The sequence below is a fragment of the Eriocheir sinensis genome, chromosome 2 (assembly GCF_024679095.1).
Source record: "Eriocheir sinensis breed Jianghai 21 chromosome 2, ASM2467909v1, whole genome shotgun sequence".
Taxonomy (NCBI): domain Eukaryota; kingdom Metazoa; phylum Arthropoda; class Malacostraca; order Decapoda; family Varunidae; genus Eriocheir; species Eriocheir sinensis.
In genome coordinates, this window is record NC_066510.1 from 24,558,804 (window position 1) to 24,575,706 (window position 16,903).

Sequence of the window (16,903 nt, forward strand, 5' to 3'; positions counted from 1 at the left end):
TCTTTCTTTCTCTCTTTGTTTATGTAAATGGAGACAAGCGAGGAGATAATTAAGCCGATGGGGTAATTAGGATGTAGCATGTACTTTCTTCTCTCTTGCTTTCCCTCTTTTCTCTTTCGTTTCCGCTCCAGTTTGGTAATGGAAGTGCAAGGTGTGAGGGCCATATTTTTAAACATTTCTGCGCCCAAGAACACGTAATTTACTAGTCTTTCGTGGGTGTTTAGGGCATTTCCAGGGGTACTTTTATGACCCTGGTGATAGTCTGAGCCTTCTTCTGTACCGTGAACCTAAAATAACACACATTAGAACTCGATTAACCTCCTTTTTAGCCTTTGAAAATAGTTGGTGTGAGGGGTGGGAGCCTTTGACAATACCAACCAAAGGCCTCTGATCACAGTGTTTTGCCTCGTCACTGTGTACTGTTTCTAGGATGACGGTGACGATGAGAAAGATAGAGGTAGGTAGGTAGACATATGAGTGTGGGTCGCGAGGAGGAAAACACAACAATAGCAAATGAACGAGGGAAGACAGTGCAATGGTCAAGGTTACGGCTGGCTCAAAGAAAGGGAAGGAGGAGGACGTCACTTCTCAACAGGGGATGGGGTGGACTGGTGGTTCTGGAGTGAGGACCGACTTGACATGATAGAGGAGAGTATAAGCCGCAGCTCGTCCGTTTGAAAAGTCTCTGGGATTTCCACGGACTGTTTCGAGATGCTAGTGACAGTTTTACACGATGTCTGCATTTTGAGCGGGAAAACCACCCATGAAAAAACGGTTAATCTTCTCTGTGGTGTTGGAAAATGGTCGTAATGAGAGCCCGAGATTTTAAGAATATGGAGGTTTGAGAGTATGGGAACGGTGACTTGTATAAATAACAGTAGATAGATAGATTCACAGGTAAGTAGCTAGATGATAGGTAGGGAGCGAAAGACAAAACGTTGATAGATGTTCGTGTAGGCTTGCAAGGTAACAAAAAACCTGCCAACTATGATAATACGTAACACTGAAGAATACAACAAAGAAGAAGAGGAGGAGGAGGAGGAGGAGGAAAAGAGAATGAAGAGAAAGAGAAGAATGAGCAAAAGTGAGAAGGGGTGATGTATAGAAGAGAACGATTAGAAAAAGGGAGAAGAGAAGGGTTGGTATATGATAAAGACTTTGAGATGAAGGAGAACGAGGACGATGAAGAGGAGGAGGAGAAAAAAAATGAAGAGAAAGAGAAGAATGAGCAAAAGGGAGAAGGGTTGATGCATAGAAGAGAACGATTAGAAAAAGGGAGAAGAGAAGGGTTGGTATATGATAAAGACTTTGAGATGAAGGAGAACGAGGACGATGAAGAGGAGGAGGAGAAAAAAAATTATAGAAATAGAAGAATAAGCCAAAGGGAAGGTTGGTTGATGCAGAGAACGATTAGAAAAAGGGAGAAGAGTTGGTATATGATAAAGACTTTGAGATGAAGGAGAACGAGGACGATGAAGAGGAGGAGGAGAAAAAAAATGAAGAGAAAGAGAAGAATGAGCAAAAGGGAGACAAAAGAGAAGGGTTGATGTATGGTAAAGGCTTTGAGATGAAGGAGAAGGAAAGGAGACAAAAGAGAAGGGTTGATGTAGATAAAAAGAGGAGATGAAGGACGATGAAGAGGAGGAGGAGAAAAAAAATGAAGAGAAAGAGAAAAATGAGCAAAAGGGAGACAAAAGAGAAGGGTTGATGTATGGTAAAGGCTTTGAGATGAAGGAGAACGAGGACGATGAAGATGACGAGGAGAAAAAAAAATGAAGAGAAAGAGAACGATGAGCAAAAGGGAGACAAAAGAGAAGGGTTGATGTATGGTAAAGGCTTTGAGATGAAGGAGAACGAGGACGATGAAGATGACGAGGAGAAAAAAAAATGAAGCGGAAGAGAATGGTAAACAGCAGAAGGCAGAAAAAGGTAAACGTATCATAAAGATGCTTAGTAGGCTTTGAGATGGAGGAAAAGGAGGATGATTAAGAGGAGGAGGAGGAGGAGGAAAAGTATGCAGGAAACTGGGATGACGATAACACTGATAAGAGAGTAGGCTCTTCAACTTAGGATCAGACACTCGGACGCTAAGACAGATGGACGGATAGCTTGCGGATCAGACCTACACGAAGATACGGCGATAACGAGAGATACTGAGCCGCCGGGAGATACGCTGATCCCGCCTTGCAAGAGTTGAGCTCCGGCTGTAAACTGATTTCTGGAAGTGAGTGATGATATATGGTACTGGTGTTGTGGTGATGGTCGTGGCGATGTTACTACTACTATTACTACTACTACTACTACTACAATTACCACTACTATACCCAGATCATATATACTCACCTTTACTTTATTTCTACCCGGTTATCTTCCTACTCATTCACCCCAGTCATCCCTCCACTCGGTCACCCCATCACCGTTCCACTTATTCACCCCAGAAAGCTTTCAACACCCTCTCCTCCCCCCTCCCCCTTCCTTGACAGTTTCACGGGCTAACATCTTACTCCCATCTATGCCTTTCCTGCTTCATATTTTTCAGTTCTACTTTTAATTATGTTTTAGTATCCGTCTACTACACCTCTTTATGACGAGATTGATTTCTTTATAGACAGATTGGCATTTCACTCACAGATTAGGTTATGAGGCACGTAATGGCTGTAAATAACCAAGTGTTGTTATCTTCCTATATCAAGTAGGTATTTATTATTGTGTTATCTTGAATCACATGTTTTGTAGTCTGAGAATCGTACTATTACATTTATCAATCCTCTCTCTCTCTCTCTCTCTCTCTCTCTCTCTCTCTCTCTCTCTCTCCCTACCTTATAAATATTTCACGCTTTCTCCCATCACCATAATTCACTCTACACAATGTTTTAGCGCAGCGTTCTCGGCGTCCAATTTTCTCTTAATTTCTCTTCGTCTTAACAACGTCACCTCCCTGGTAAGACAATATAAAACAGAGACAATACTCCAGTCCCTTATTCATAAACATTTCAATTAACCTATATCGTTCCATGTCCTTCGTTACCTATATCGATTTCCCCTACTTCATAATTTACACGTTTACCTTCTGTTGGTTACAAAAGATTGCAAAACCATCTCATGCTATTAAAACTACCACTCATGACACACAATGACTTACGTAAACAAGCCGACTCTTAAGTTTCCTCCTCACGCCGATTCCTGACCGGTAATAACGTTAATTAAGTCTCTATTACATTCTACCACACGCCTTCGTCCACACTTGCGTCACGGTCAACTCATCTTTCAATTTTTATCTTGGTGCCACACACGCGCTCTGCATCTAATGGTCTATCAAGTTTTCTGTGTCCCCTTTCCTAACTGCCTCTTGCTGGTAATGTGTCTCCACCCTGAACTAAACTATTCTTAGCTTTATTACTTCCATAACTCAAAACAAATCAATCGTTACTCAATACTCTCCTTAATAACCAACCACAAGCACAGGTATAGGTAGCCAGTCACACACACACACACACACACACACACACACACACACACACACACACACACACACACACACACAAACCGACTGATGTATTAGCTAAAGGCGTCGCACTTCTTCCAAATCACCCTCACTTTGTTCAATAATTTACAGGTGAGTTACAAAAGGGAACTCGCCCCGCCCATCTACCTGCCCGCCTGTCTCGCATGGCCAATACTTTACACCTATGCCTAAAGAGTGGGACGTAGGGTTAAGATGGACATGGTGGGGTAGGGTATGGAAGGGAAGGGAAGGGTCGTGTAGGGTTGGATAAGCAGGGTAGAGTGTGTGTGTGTGTGTGTGTGTGTTTGTTTGGAGTGAAGGTAGGTGAAGCGGTACTTTTAATTAGGGAAGTATGGAATGTGTATACGTGGGAGGGTAGGTGAGTGAGTGTTTGTGTGGACTGGCCGAGGTAAGGTAAGGTAAGGTAAGGTAGGTAAGGTAAGGTAAGGTAAGGTAAGGTAAGGTAGGTAAGGTTAAGGTAAGGTAAGGTTAAGGTAAGGTAAGGTTAGGTAGGTAAGGTAAGGAGGTAAGGTGAGGTAAGGTAAGGTAAGGTAAGGTTAGGTAGGTAAGGTAAGGAGGTAAGGTAAGGTAAGGTAAGGTAAGGTAAGGTAGGTAAGGTAAGGAACTAAGGTAAGGTAGTAAGGTAGAATATATGAGAGCAACCTCTGGGGTGTTTTTTTCGTGAGGTGTAGCATTAAGCAACAATCTGACATCTTCTTTTCTGCATTTCCTTTTATACTCCACTGATTAAGTCCTCCAGTTCCATGGGTTTGTTTTTCCTTTCTAAATATTCTTCCATCTATTAAGTGCTTTCCTTCGTGGCACTGCAGAATAATAATACAATGAAATACTGGTAATGAGAACAATCCCAATGACAGAATAACAATACGATGAACAAAAATTACATTCTCTCTCTCTCTCTCTCTCTCTCTCTCTCTCTCTCTCTCTCTCTCTCTCTCTCTCTCTCTCTCTCTCTCTCTCTCTCTCTCTCTTTAGCTTACCTTGTGTAGACGGGCTGGTCCTCCTCGTCCTCCTCCTCGTAAGGCTTGACAGTCACCCTCCTGCGCCCGAACTCAAGGTGCGATCCGTGGTGGTGTAGATCCGGGGACATCATGCGGCTGGGGGACGAGGAAGGAAGAGGACGTCAGGGATGAAGGAAAACGGGTAGAGGGAGGTTGAAAGAGGAAGATGGAGTCCGTGATGAGGGTCAGGAAGGGGGGAAAACAGGAATAAAAAGAGTTGTATGGGCGAGAGAGGAAGGTGGAGTCAATGATGAGGGCCAGGGAGGGAGGGAAACAGGGCGAGAGAGGAAGAGGGAGTCAATGATGAGGGTCAGGGAGGGAGGGAAACAGGAGTAGAAATGGTTATAAGGACGAGAAAGGAAGAGGGAAGGGAGAGGACGTAAGGGAGGAAAACAGAAGTAGAAAGGGTTTTAAGGACGAGAAAGGAAGAGGATGTCAGGGAGGGAGGATAACAAGAGTAGGAAGGGTTGTAAGGGTGATAGAGGGAGAGGAGGAGTAAGAAGAGGAAGTCAGTGAGGAGGGTTGGGAGTGTGAATGGCTAATGAGATGAGAGGAGATAAAGGAAGATCAAATATGGAGGATAAGATGAATGGCTGAAAGGGTGAGAGAGGAGGAAGAGATATAGAGGGATAAAAGAGAGTAGCAGTGACTAAGGGGTAGTACAGATTAGGAAATTGGTAGAGAAACGAGTAGGAATAGATATAAGGGAGAAAAGGAGAGTATGGAGGAATGACAAGAGGGACTGGCAGCTGAGGATAAAAAGAGAAACATGGGGAGAAGATAAATTTGGACTGAGATTTGTGCTTTGCTAGGAATATAGTTGAAAGAAGCGAAGGGAGAGTAAGTGATTGGAACGAAAGTAGAAGTGAATTTAAAGGAAGAGAAGCAAGAAAAACTGACTGGGACGAAGGTAGGGATATATTAAAGGGAAGAGAAGGAAGGATTGGTGAGTGGAACGTATGTAGGAGGATGTTTAGAGGAAGAGAAAGAAGAGGAAGTGAAAAGGAAAAAAATGTAAGAGACTATTAAAAGAAAGAGGAGGTGAGTGGGACGAAGGGAGGAGTGTATTTAAACGAAGAGAGGGAAAACGAGGTGAGTGGGACGAAGGGAGGAGTGTATTTAAACGAAGAGAGGGAAAACGAGGTGAGTGGGACGAAGGGAGGAGTGTATTTAAACGAAGAGAGGGAAAACGAGGTGAGTGGGACAAAGGTAGGAGGGCGGAAAACTGATTGACTCACTGAAAGACTGACTGACAAGCGTGGCGTGGCTATACTGAGAACTGGATGACATCAGAAAGGTGTCTATCAGTGTAATCACCTGCCATTCTTCCCTTCTTTTATCTGATTGCAGGGAGAGATTACCACATACACGCAGGCGGTGGTGGTGGTGGATTCCAATCGGTTTAGAGGAGTGTTAACGGATATAACATGAGTGGTATCTAATTATTTTCCCCCAGACTTAAGTTGGGATTGAACACTTTATGGTTGAGGATTTAGTGATGTGTGATGTGTAATGTGTAAGTGTGATGTGTGTGTGTGTGTGTGTGTGTGTGTGTGTGTGTGTGTGTGTGTGTGTGTGTGTGTGCGCGCGCTTGGGAAAACTACCTTATCAGTGGCGAAGGTAAAACAGCTGTTGAATTCCTGAGCCACACGGAAAGAGGGTAAAGAGGGTAACAGAAAAGAAAGAAAATAAAAGCTAAACAGAGGAAGAGAGAATGAAGTTGAGACAGAAAGAGAGGAACTACGAAGGAAGGAAGGAAAGGAGAAACGCACACAAAAGGAAAGCAGTTATATAAGACCTTGCTATTTAGGGTTATAAAAAAGGTCACTGCAATAAAAATAAAAATAAAAACTTGTTGGTATGCACACACGATCCTGCGCCTCCCCCTTCCCCCTTCCATCCCCTCCCTGGCTCTCCCTTCCCTTCCATCTCTCTCTCTCTCTCTCTCTCTCTCTCTCTCTCTCTCTCTCTCTCTCTCTCCCCCCTTTCGAGCATCCTGACTTATCTCATATTTGTGGTCTCTCTCTCTCTCTCTCTCTCTCTCTCTCTCTCTCTCTCTCTCTCGCCTACTCCTCCCCCTTTTATATAACCACCGTTCGTAATTTCACAGGTGTTGGTACATACCTTTAATGATTTCCATAAACTTATCCAGTCACCCCTCTACGTCATTATAAAAACCCCATCATCATCATCATCCTCACTCACCATATTTATTATTCTCACCATCACCACCACCACCGCTACTGAAACCTTTCCATCACTAATACCAAGTTAACTATTTTCAGCTACTATCACCGTCATTATCATTTACGTTAACATCATCTTCATCGTCATCACCAAGGACATGCACCACTGACATCACATCGCCGCTCACCACAACCATCTGCCGGTTCTTTTTCCTCCTCCTCCTCCTCCTCCTCCTTCGCCTCCTCACTCCTGCTGTCAAGGGTGATTACTCATACTAGCTTGAGGACACGCCGAGGGCCACGGAACGGACCATGAAGCAGCCAGGGAACCGCTAAGTGCATGTCCTGGGGCGCTCCGGGCATGGCTTTGGGTGAGGCGGGGGAAGGGACATGGGTTGGGGTGGAGGAGGGACGTAGGGAGGGGGTGGGGAGGGACTAGGAGGACTTGGGGACGCAGCCTTCATCGTCTTACTCCAAGGGGTTTTAAATGTTGGTAATGGATTCTCTTTCTTTTTCTTTTTTCTTATCGTTTATTTACAAGCACTTAGCTGTTTCATGATTCCTTTTTCCGTCACCTTACTCTTTATCTTCTTTCTTATCGGCTTTACTCCTATGCTCCTCTTTCTGTTCATTTACTTGCATCTAGTACCTTCACGATTCCTTTTTTCACCAGTTTACTCTTTTCATCTTTCTTCTCGTTCTCTCTTCTATACTCCCCTTTCTTTCCCTCTCCTTAGTAACTCATAAATTCCCTTTCTCATTAATAAACCCTCTTATCCTTGCCTTATATTTCTCTTCACCATGCACTATTATCTCCTATGCTGCCCTTTCCTTTCAATCATCCAAGTGACCACAATCATTTTACATTCTTTATTCTCTTTTTGGTCTCATCCACTTATATTCAACACTATCCTTTTCTGACTCTATATCAACCAAGTATTATATCTACCCTCCTAAGCTAACACTCTATTCTCCCTCTCCCTCTCCCTCTCTCACCTGTTGGATCCATCGCTACTCTTATCCTCGGAGGACGCTGGGTCGCCACACTCGGAAAAGTTCCCTTCGTCAGTAGTCGTGGTGAGGGATGTCAGGTGGTCCTCCATAAGCTGTTCCCTCGAGGCCGAACTCCGCACCTCCTCGTCCTCCAGAAGGTTCTCCCTCGACGACATCATCTCCCTCATCTGGCGCAGCTCATCCTCGCGTTCTTTGAGTTCGCGGATCTCGAGAGCGATTCTTGCCTCCGTGGCGTTCGTTGGGGCGGCGGCGATGGCGGTGGCGGCGACGGCAGCGGTGGTGATGGTGACCGGCGGGTTGGAGGGTGTGGGTGTGCTCCTGTAGAGGGTAGAGAGGGTTAGATGGTGTGCTGGGGTCGGTAGGGAGGGAGGGAGGGAGGGGGGGGGGGAGCGGCGGTTGGTTGGTCGGTCGGTCTCTCTCTCTCTCTCTCTCTCTCTCTCTCTCTCTCTCTCTCTCTCTCTCTCTGCAACATTATGAGAGGAAAAATAAAAGGACTCGTAATGACAAAAACTTGGGACAGCGATGGAGTTTCATAAAAATTGCGGTGAAGGGTAAAATACACACACACACACACACACACACACACACACACACACACACACACACATTGTAATATAAAGTAAAGTGAACCGGACTGGAACTTTTTGAAGTTAATTTTTCTTTGTTACTCTTTTTATCTTATCATTATCATTATTATTATTAAAATTATCAATTATTATCATCTTCGTGAATACAAACAAAATAGAGAAAACACCTCAACTAGATTAGTATACTCTTCCCCCTCCTCCTCCTCCTCCTCCTCCTCCGTTTCCTCCCGTGTCATCAGTAGTCTCTATTCCCACGATAAGCAAGGCAGTGGAACGCGAAGCAAAAACTGATGATTTACTCGTGTAATATTTTTCTCCGAGTGTGTGAGCAGAAAGTCGCTCACCCTCTCTCTACTCCAAGAGGAAGAGAATGAGGAGGAGGGGGAGGAGGAGGAGGCAGAATGGCCGGCAAGGCAATCATCTCACACGGACATCTTCCTTGAACTTCATGAACTCACAAATGGCGAGCAATATTTCCGTTTATCCCCAGACGGCGCGGCGCTTCTTGCCGGGCGTGCTCGGCGAGGCGTGGCGGGGCGTGAAGGAGAGGCGCGAGGCCTAGTGAAACTCACCTGTCTGAGAGGTACTCGGAGGGCGGCGGACTGACGGCGTCATAGATGACCGGCTCGCCGTCTGTGCCCGGGATGGTGTGGGTGTAGCCCGGGGCGGCGGCAAGGGTGGGGTGCGGGCCCGTCACCTCCAGGCGGTCCACGAAGCCTTCATCGGAGTCGTGGCTGGCGGGGGACGAGGCGCCCTTCTCCCGCACCTCCGTGTTCTTCTGGACGGTCTGCTGCCGCCGCATCTCGTTCTCCTTCAGCTGCTGGGCGCGGATCTCCGCCTCGATGATGTTCTCCTGCGAGGCGGGCTTCTTGGCCACCGTCTCCACGATGCGTGCGCCGCGCATTTCCTGTGGGAAGGAAGGGACGGTCAGGCAGCTGCTGCAGGCCGACTACTAGCCCGGAGCAAAAAAGGGCCCTGCTTGTACACACACACACACACACACACACACACACACACACACACACACACACATGCATCAGCCAAGAAGTCATGGCTATTCTCTCTACGTCAACCACTACCACCAGGTGTGAAGGGAAGAGTGTACATTACAGGGTTCAGGGAGCACAGGTGAGGGAGGTGTTGTAGGGGTGAGGCGTGATACAGGTGGAGGTGTAGCACAGGTTGAGGTGTAGTACAGTTCAGATGTAGGCTACGTAATAGTTCAAGTGTAGTTAGAGTACTGTAGATCAAGTGTAGTACAGTGGGGCTAAATACAGGTGCCGTATAGTAGTATAGTAATGAGGTACAGTCAACGTCAGCCATCACCGTGCCACACTAGGACAGGGCGCGGCGGGAGGGCAGACGGAGGGAGAGTCATGCGTAGAGGCGTGCGTAGAGGCGTGCTTGAGGGAGGCGTGAAAAGGGCGTGCCATTCTTCATCCTCCGGAACTCACCGTGGGCGGGGCGTTGGTCACCCCGTAAACGTACTGCTTGGCGGGGCGGGTCTCAGGGGCGGGGTCGGGTGCGGGGGTGGGGGGGTCGTCCAGGGAAGGCGGGGACGACTCCTCGGATTCGTTGGGGGAATTGTCGAACTGTGGCGGCGGGGGGACGGCGAGGGAGTCGTCTGGCACCTGTCGGGGGAGGGGGTTAGTCCGCCTGTCTGTCTGTCTGTCTGGGTATCTGTCCGTCTACAAGTGCGTCCGTCTGCATGTTGATGGTGCTATTGTATGTATACGTATTTTGTTAGTCTGTTGTTGTTGCTGCTGCTGTTGTTTTATTCGGGGTGGTGGTGGTGGTAGTGGCGTTGTTCATGTAGTTCTTGGTAGATATGTTTTCCTTTATTATTGGTGTTTTCTCTCTCTCTCTCTCTCTCTCTCTCTCTCTCTCTCTCTCTCTCTCTCTCTCTCTCTCTCTCTCTCTCTCTCATAACAGAAAATCACACCCATCCACCTTAATTAATTTCCTTCTCTTCTTATATATACTCACAATGTCATCTGCCCTTTATCAGATATTACAATACACACACACACACACACACACACACACACACACACACCTGGGGCGGCTGCTGCATGACCCCTTCCCCGGCTGTGAGGGCCTGGTAGCGTACGTTGGCGACACTCTCCCACCCTCCGTCATCCATGGTCGCCAGCATCCGCGTCTCCCAGTAGCTCTTGGTCGCCGGCTTGTTGTCCAGGATGCTGAAGTACTCCACCTCGCCTGCAGAAGAGGAAAGAGACGCGCGTTAGTAGGGTATCAGGACACCTCTCCTCCCGAAATTGACCTATCTTTTGGCCACTCCTCTAACTCTTTTTTAGGAGCAGTGACTTGCGGGCTTTTTTTCATATGTTTCCTTTTTTATGCCCTTGAACTGATTCCCTTGCTGTAAAATAAGGTTTGTGCGAGTATGTCATAAATAGATGGATAGATAGATAATAGAGAGGGAAGGAAAGTGAGGAAAACGAATCACAATACAAAATACGAAATCTAAGCATCAAAGCGTGTTGTTAATCGTTATGTGACGCAATAAAGATGAAAAAAAAGGGAACTGAAAAAGGGATTACTAAAAAAAAAATCAATGGCACTTGAAATATAATGAATAGCTAAGCGACGATATTGGGAAGTGATGGCAATTAACGAAACTGGTGATGGATAAAAAAAATACTGCTTGTGAAACTGAACGCCTATCACAGTATACGATAAAAACCTTCTCTGGACAAAACCGAAGTCCCCCTTTCCTCTCAACAAAGAAGAAAATTGCATCCACTGTGTTTTCCGTGCGTCTCTCCTCTCGTAAGCTCTCTCTCTCTTAGCGGGGCGACTACATTAAACGCCAGTCCAGATGAAAGAAACAGGAGCCTCTGAACAGGACTGCATAACACGCCTCGCTCCTCGCTCACTGCCGCGCGTGGCTCAAAGAAAATTTTTAACTGCGGGGAAACTGGCGTAGTCGGAGTGTTAATGACTGTATATTGATTTTTTATATTTTAATAATTTACTTTTTCTTCATCATCTTCTTTGTCTTCTTCTTCTTATTATTATTGCAGTTTCAATCATGTATATCATTTTTGTAGGTCGATCAATACAGGTTTTTAATTTGATACTAATACAAATTCTTTTTTACATAATATATATAAATAGAACAAAATGTCCAGCTACAAATACACACATAAAAGTATCCCTCCTTCATTACGTTTATCTGATTAAGTGTGAAAAGAAAACGAAAAAATAATTAATAACCTTAAATATCACCGCGCTACACACACACACACACACACACACACACACACACACAGGCTACTGACGAAACCTTCTCAGAAACGCCCAAAGTACAATAGATGAATTTACGCCATCCTCCTTTTGTGTCTACTGAATGGCGGTAACGACTGCATACCTTACCTTCCTTCTCGCGCCCTTTGGTAACACGACGCGGCTTGAGATAGATAAATGGAATGGTCGAGTTGCATTACCACACACACACGCACATACACACACACCTGCAGTTAATGAGTTGTTTTGGTCAAGGTCCTAAGTCGCTATCTCTTTGTGTATATCTTTTAACCTACACGTATCTCAGTCGCCAGGTGTGTTCTCTCTCTCTCTCTCTCTCTCTCTCTCTCTCTCTCTCTCTCTCTCTCTCTCTCTCTCTCTCTCTCTCTCTCTCTCTCTCTCAAAAGAACCAGAACTAGTCTTTATTAACATCTTGGAGAGAAAAAAAAAAAAGACGCATCATTCTCTAATACACGTAAACGTCCACCAAAATACAAACTTCCCTATCTATACAACCTTATCACTCCTTACGTCCCCATGCCCATCTTCACTATCTCCCTCCGCCCTACAATCACCACCACGCTACTGTCTCTCTTCCATCATCATCATCATCATCATCATCACCACCACCACCACCACCGCGACCACGACCTTCAATCTGAACAGCGACATCCGTGGCTACAACCTGACCCTTGTCTTCGCAATCAGAAGCTTAACACTCATCACCGAGCTGAGGCCCCTCTATTGCCACTACCACTGCCACGCACTGTACCCGCTACATCCCTTAACGCATCATTATATCACGTGTTCACATATGCACCTTATACCCTGGACCCTCATAGCATTGGAAATAAAGAACCAAATCGGAAATAAGGACCAAATTGGATACATGAAACAGGACTATATTGAAGTGAGAAACGTTTAAAATGTGTAGTTGCATACTTCAATGGAATATCCAGAACAATGTGGATACTTTACAAATTAATAATAAAAAAAAAAAACAGATCAACACAGATCCACACAAGAGCTCTGAATCCTCCCCAGTAACTAAAGTAATTTCTTGATCTACTCATGGTCTCGGGATTACCCCAAGGACCTTCCCATGACCCGATAAAGGCCAGAGGGACACTCACCCGGCATTTTGAAGGACTCACGAAGGACGCGACGCTAATGAGAATAGGACCAGCAGCTATTCCCACCACGAGGACACACAGGTACGCACAGACACGCACCGATAACCACTTTTTCGTACAGACACTTCGCCAACTACTTTTTAGCACAGTTCAACTCCATTTTGTTCATTCGTGAGGTTGGAACGCAAGCTCTTTCTCAGTTTCTACAGGCTCAAGATTACAGGACACACATGCAACGCAGGCCCAATATTCGATCCTGCGCTACCCGTCACGTATCTAGCGCAGCGGTGGGCAACACACCCCTGATACGACCACCGAGGTAATCTCTATTTATCTCTCTTATCTCGGCCCTCGATGCGTCTCATTGCGCGCGGTTACCAGTTCATGCAGACCAAAAAAGGGTAAAAGAACAGCCCTCTATAATATGTCTGTGTTCGGAAAGTTACTTGAATGTGATTGGTGTACAAGTTCTCGTGATGTTTTAAAGCAAAGGTGAGAGCAGGTACACGATATGGCTGTATTAGGCAACGTTGGTTCATCAGGTATGGCGGCAGACAGGTAGCAGCAATCAGGGTAATCAGTGGTCACATACTCTTTTAGTGGAGCTTGATATGTGGTCCTCGTTTTTTTTTTTTTTTATTCTCGAACCTCAGTCATTGATATACAACGACACTGATTTTTTTCTTCTCTTTATCTATCTATTTATTTATCATTTTATCTCTGCTTTGATTTCTTTTATCGCTGCTTTGATTTGACGTCCTTTTCTTGTTCTACATCAATGTGATAAGATTGACGAAGAGAGAATGAAAAAAAAAAGAAAAAAAAGTTATTAGTTTCTGCAGCTTCTCGAGTAAATATTAATTCTACCCATACATTTAATTCGTGTAACTATTTATTATTCATCTTTTTTATCGTCCCTCGTATCGCTCATCTCAAAACATATATAATCAATACGATACGTTTTGTGTGGCGTCCGTTCAGTATCTGCGGGCTATCAAATACGAAACTATCTCTTATAATCAGTTTTGAGAGAGAGAGAGAGAGAGAGAGAGAGAGAGAGAGAGAGAGAGAGAGAGAGAGAGAGAGAGAGAGAGAGAGAGAGAGAGAGAGAGAGAGAGAGAGAGAGAGAGAGAGAGAGAGAGAGAGAGAGAGAGAGAGAGAGAGAGAGAGAGAGAGAGAGAGAGAGGAGAGAGAGAGAGAGAGAGAGAGGAGAGAGAGAGAGAGAGAGAGAGAGAGAAGAGAGAGAGAGAGAGAGAGAGAGAGAGAGAGAGAGAGAGAGAGAGAGAGAGTATTTAGTAACAAGGTAGACTAATCTCTCCTCCGCCCCTTTTCCTCCTTTCCTCCCTTCGCCCTATTTCGTCAATCCCTCCTGTCAATACCTCCCTTCAAGTAACTCCTCTCCCCTTCCTCCCAATCATCACCTCGTCACCTCAGAACAATACAGGTTCACACTCCTCAAGGTATGGAATGTCACGTCTCCTTAATAAGACAACCTTTAGATTTATGATACCTGCGAGTGACCCGGACACACACACACACACACACACACACACACACACACACACACACACACACACACACATACACATACATTCCGACGAGGTTGAGAAGCTCCCACGTTGGGTGAACGCTGACAGGTGGGTGAGTGTGTGTGTGTGTGTGTGTGTGTGTGTGTGTGTGTGTGTGTGTGTGTGTGTGTGTGTGTGTGTGTGTGTGTGTTTGCGAGTGCACTAACGCGGAAACAAGGGCTGTTGGAATGAAGAGACGGACAAAGGAGAGGGACAAAAAGAGAGGGTAAAAAAAAAGGAATGAGGGAAGTTCATACGATCCAAGAGGAAGAGAATAGGGAACAAAAAATAGGTAAGAGAGAGGTCAAAGGCAAGAGGAAAACGTAACAAAAAAACACAGAAAATGAGAGGAAATAATGAAGAAAGGGGGAGGAAGGGAAAGAGGAGATAGGAGTGAAGATAGGAGGGAAAAAAAAGAGGAAAAAGGGAGGGAAAGGGATGAGAAGATAAAGGAGTGAGAGAAGAGTAGAGACAGTGGGAGATGACAGAGGGGGAAAAAAGACTAAGAAGGGAAGCAGGAGAGGAGAAAAAGAGGAGCAAAACAGAAGAGAAATAAGAGAGATAAACGGAGGGGAATGAACCAGGGTGCATTAAGGGAGGGATGAGAGGGGAGTAAAGGAGAAGAACGTAACCAAGAAAGGAGAAAAGAGGGACAAAACAGAAGAGTGAAAGGGGGAGGGGAGAGGAGGGGAAAGAGGTCTTAGCAAAGCGCAGGGAGGTGACGTAAGGGCCGAGGTGGAGGGGCGTACCAAGGAGCTCAGGTAATCCGGTCCACATCAACGCAGGTGACGCAGGTAAACTAGAATGAGGTAGATAGGTAGGTGGGGGAAGGGGGGGGAGGCGCAACTCTACCTTGAAATGTCTTACTCTATCTATATCAAAGAGGAAAAAAATCTACGTTAATACAGACCGAGTTTTAAATAATGAAAAAAAAAAAATACTCGTTTCCCAAGATTTCAATATTTTATACCTGTGGATTTTTTGTTGACAGGTGAGTGCTGAGTAAGTTGTGTTGCCTCATGAATCAGGGTTATACTTAACTTTCTTCTCAGTAAGGAATATTATACAAGGAATAATCTTGCCACAATTCTCTCTCTCTCTCTCTCTCTCTCTCTCTCTCTCTCTCTCTCTCTCTCTCTCTCTCTCTCTCTCTCTCTCTCTCTCTCTCTCCTCTTCCTAAACCCCCCTTCCCCCTCTCCACTTCTTACCCTTAACCTTCCGTAACAAGAGGTAAACAGTAATTTCTTCAGGTAACACACGAAGGACATGGAGAGACACGAAGCCTTGTTTGTCAAATGGTCGAGGGGTTACCTGAGGCCTCGGCAGGTGTGTGGTAAAGTGGAGGACGAGGGGGACGGTAGGAAAGGGGTCGGGTAGGAGAAGAGAGTAGAAAGGAGGGTGAGACAGAAGGGTGGGTGGGGTGGGAGGGTGATAGGAGAGAATAAAGGAAGGAAAATGGAACGGAAGGGCATCATGAGGAAGGGAAACAAAAAAAAAACATGTAAGGGAGGGAATTGAGGGCATGATGGAAGGTCAGGAGGAAGGAGAAAGAACAGGTATAGGAAGGGCTGGAAGGATTGGACGAGAAAGGGGAGGGAGGAGTAAGAAGGACAGGAACAAAAAAAATGAGGGAGATGATGGAAAGCAAAGAAAACAATGAGGAAAGATAAGTACATGTGATGCAAATATGAATTAAGGGATGGAAGAATGGAGGAAGGGGGGATGAAGGATAGGAGGGATGGAGGTACGGAGGAAAGGAGAATGGAGGGCGGGGCTGTGAGAGGTTATGAAGCAAGCCCTCCATTTCCCTTCCTTCTCTCTTTCTCCTCGTGTCCATCTCACCTCCAATCTTTCCCTTGTTTCATTCACCTCCTTTTTCTCCCCCCCCCCCCCTCCTCGTGGTTCTTCATTACAAGCAAGACCTAGCCGGCTGAGCACACACACACACACACACACACACACACACACACACACACACACACACACACACACACACACACACACACACACACACACACACACACACACACACACACACACGGCAAACATCTCAATCACCGACGAACAAAGGCTGTGGTATTTTTTTTTCTCTCTCTCTCTTGTGTCTCCCTCCCCCTCCCTCTCCTTCCGTCCGTTGCCTCCCTTATTCTCTCCTTCCCTCCCTCTCTCGATGTACAAAGGAGGGAAGAAACAGCCGAAGGAGCAGCACAGGTAAGTCCCACAAATGCCTCTACCTGACCACAGACTCTTGTATTGTGACCACCTGTTCGTGTTTACAACCATTACTGCTGCTACTACTATTGTGATCACTACTACTACTACTACTACTACTACTACTACTGCTTTTACTGCTACAACTTCTATTAACAGTATCCTCTCCTTCAAGGCCACACTAATCAACAGGTGAACTCGCCTGAACACCCCCCACACCACCACCTCCACTACCACCCACAGTCTTACACCAGTCCCCCGCCCACCACCACCACTATTATCACCACCACCAGCACAACCACCTACAGCAGCAGCAGGAAAACACAAGAAAAAGAATATTCAGGTTAGTAGAGCAAATGATGTTCTGGTTAATGATACTTTTTTACTATTATCATTATTACTGATAT

General features: G+C 45.7%; 1 protein-coding gene and 1 long non-coding RNA gene across 5 annotated transcripts in view; one reads left to right on the forward strand and one right to left on the reverse strand.

The window, feature by feature from the left end:
- LOC127001572 (titin-like) overlaps positions 1-16,903 on the reverse strand; it is a 148,919-nt gene that overhangs the window by 14,831 nt on the left and 117,185 nt on the right. For 3 of the 4 annotated variants that reach the window (XM_050866343.1, XM_050866352.1, XM_050866332.1), the window contains 5 exons: positions 10,371-10,534; positions 9,769-9,945; positions 8,887-9,221; positions 7,710-8,045; positions 4,507-4,623 (listed from right to left, as the gene is read on the reverse strand). In XM_050866343.1, coding sequence (XP_050722300.1) covers positions 4,507-4,623; positions 7,710-8,045; positions 8,887-9,221; positions 9,769-9,945; positions 10,371-10,534 — 1,129 coding nt within the window. The remainder of the gene's footprint in view (positions 1-4,506; positions 4,624-7,709; positions 8,046-8,886; positions 9,222-9,768; positions 9,946-10,370; positions 10,535-16,903) is intronic. The other variant, XM_050866361.1, reaches the window with a different exon arrangement.
- Positions 4,623-5,634, forward strand: LOC127001585 (uncharacterized). The gene is made up of 2 exons (XR_007755340.1): positions 4,623-4,765; positions 4,819-5,634. It is a non-coding gene; the product is annotated as an uncharacterized LOC127001585 (long non-coding RNA).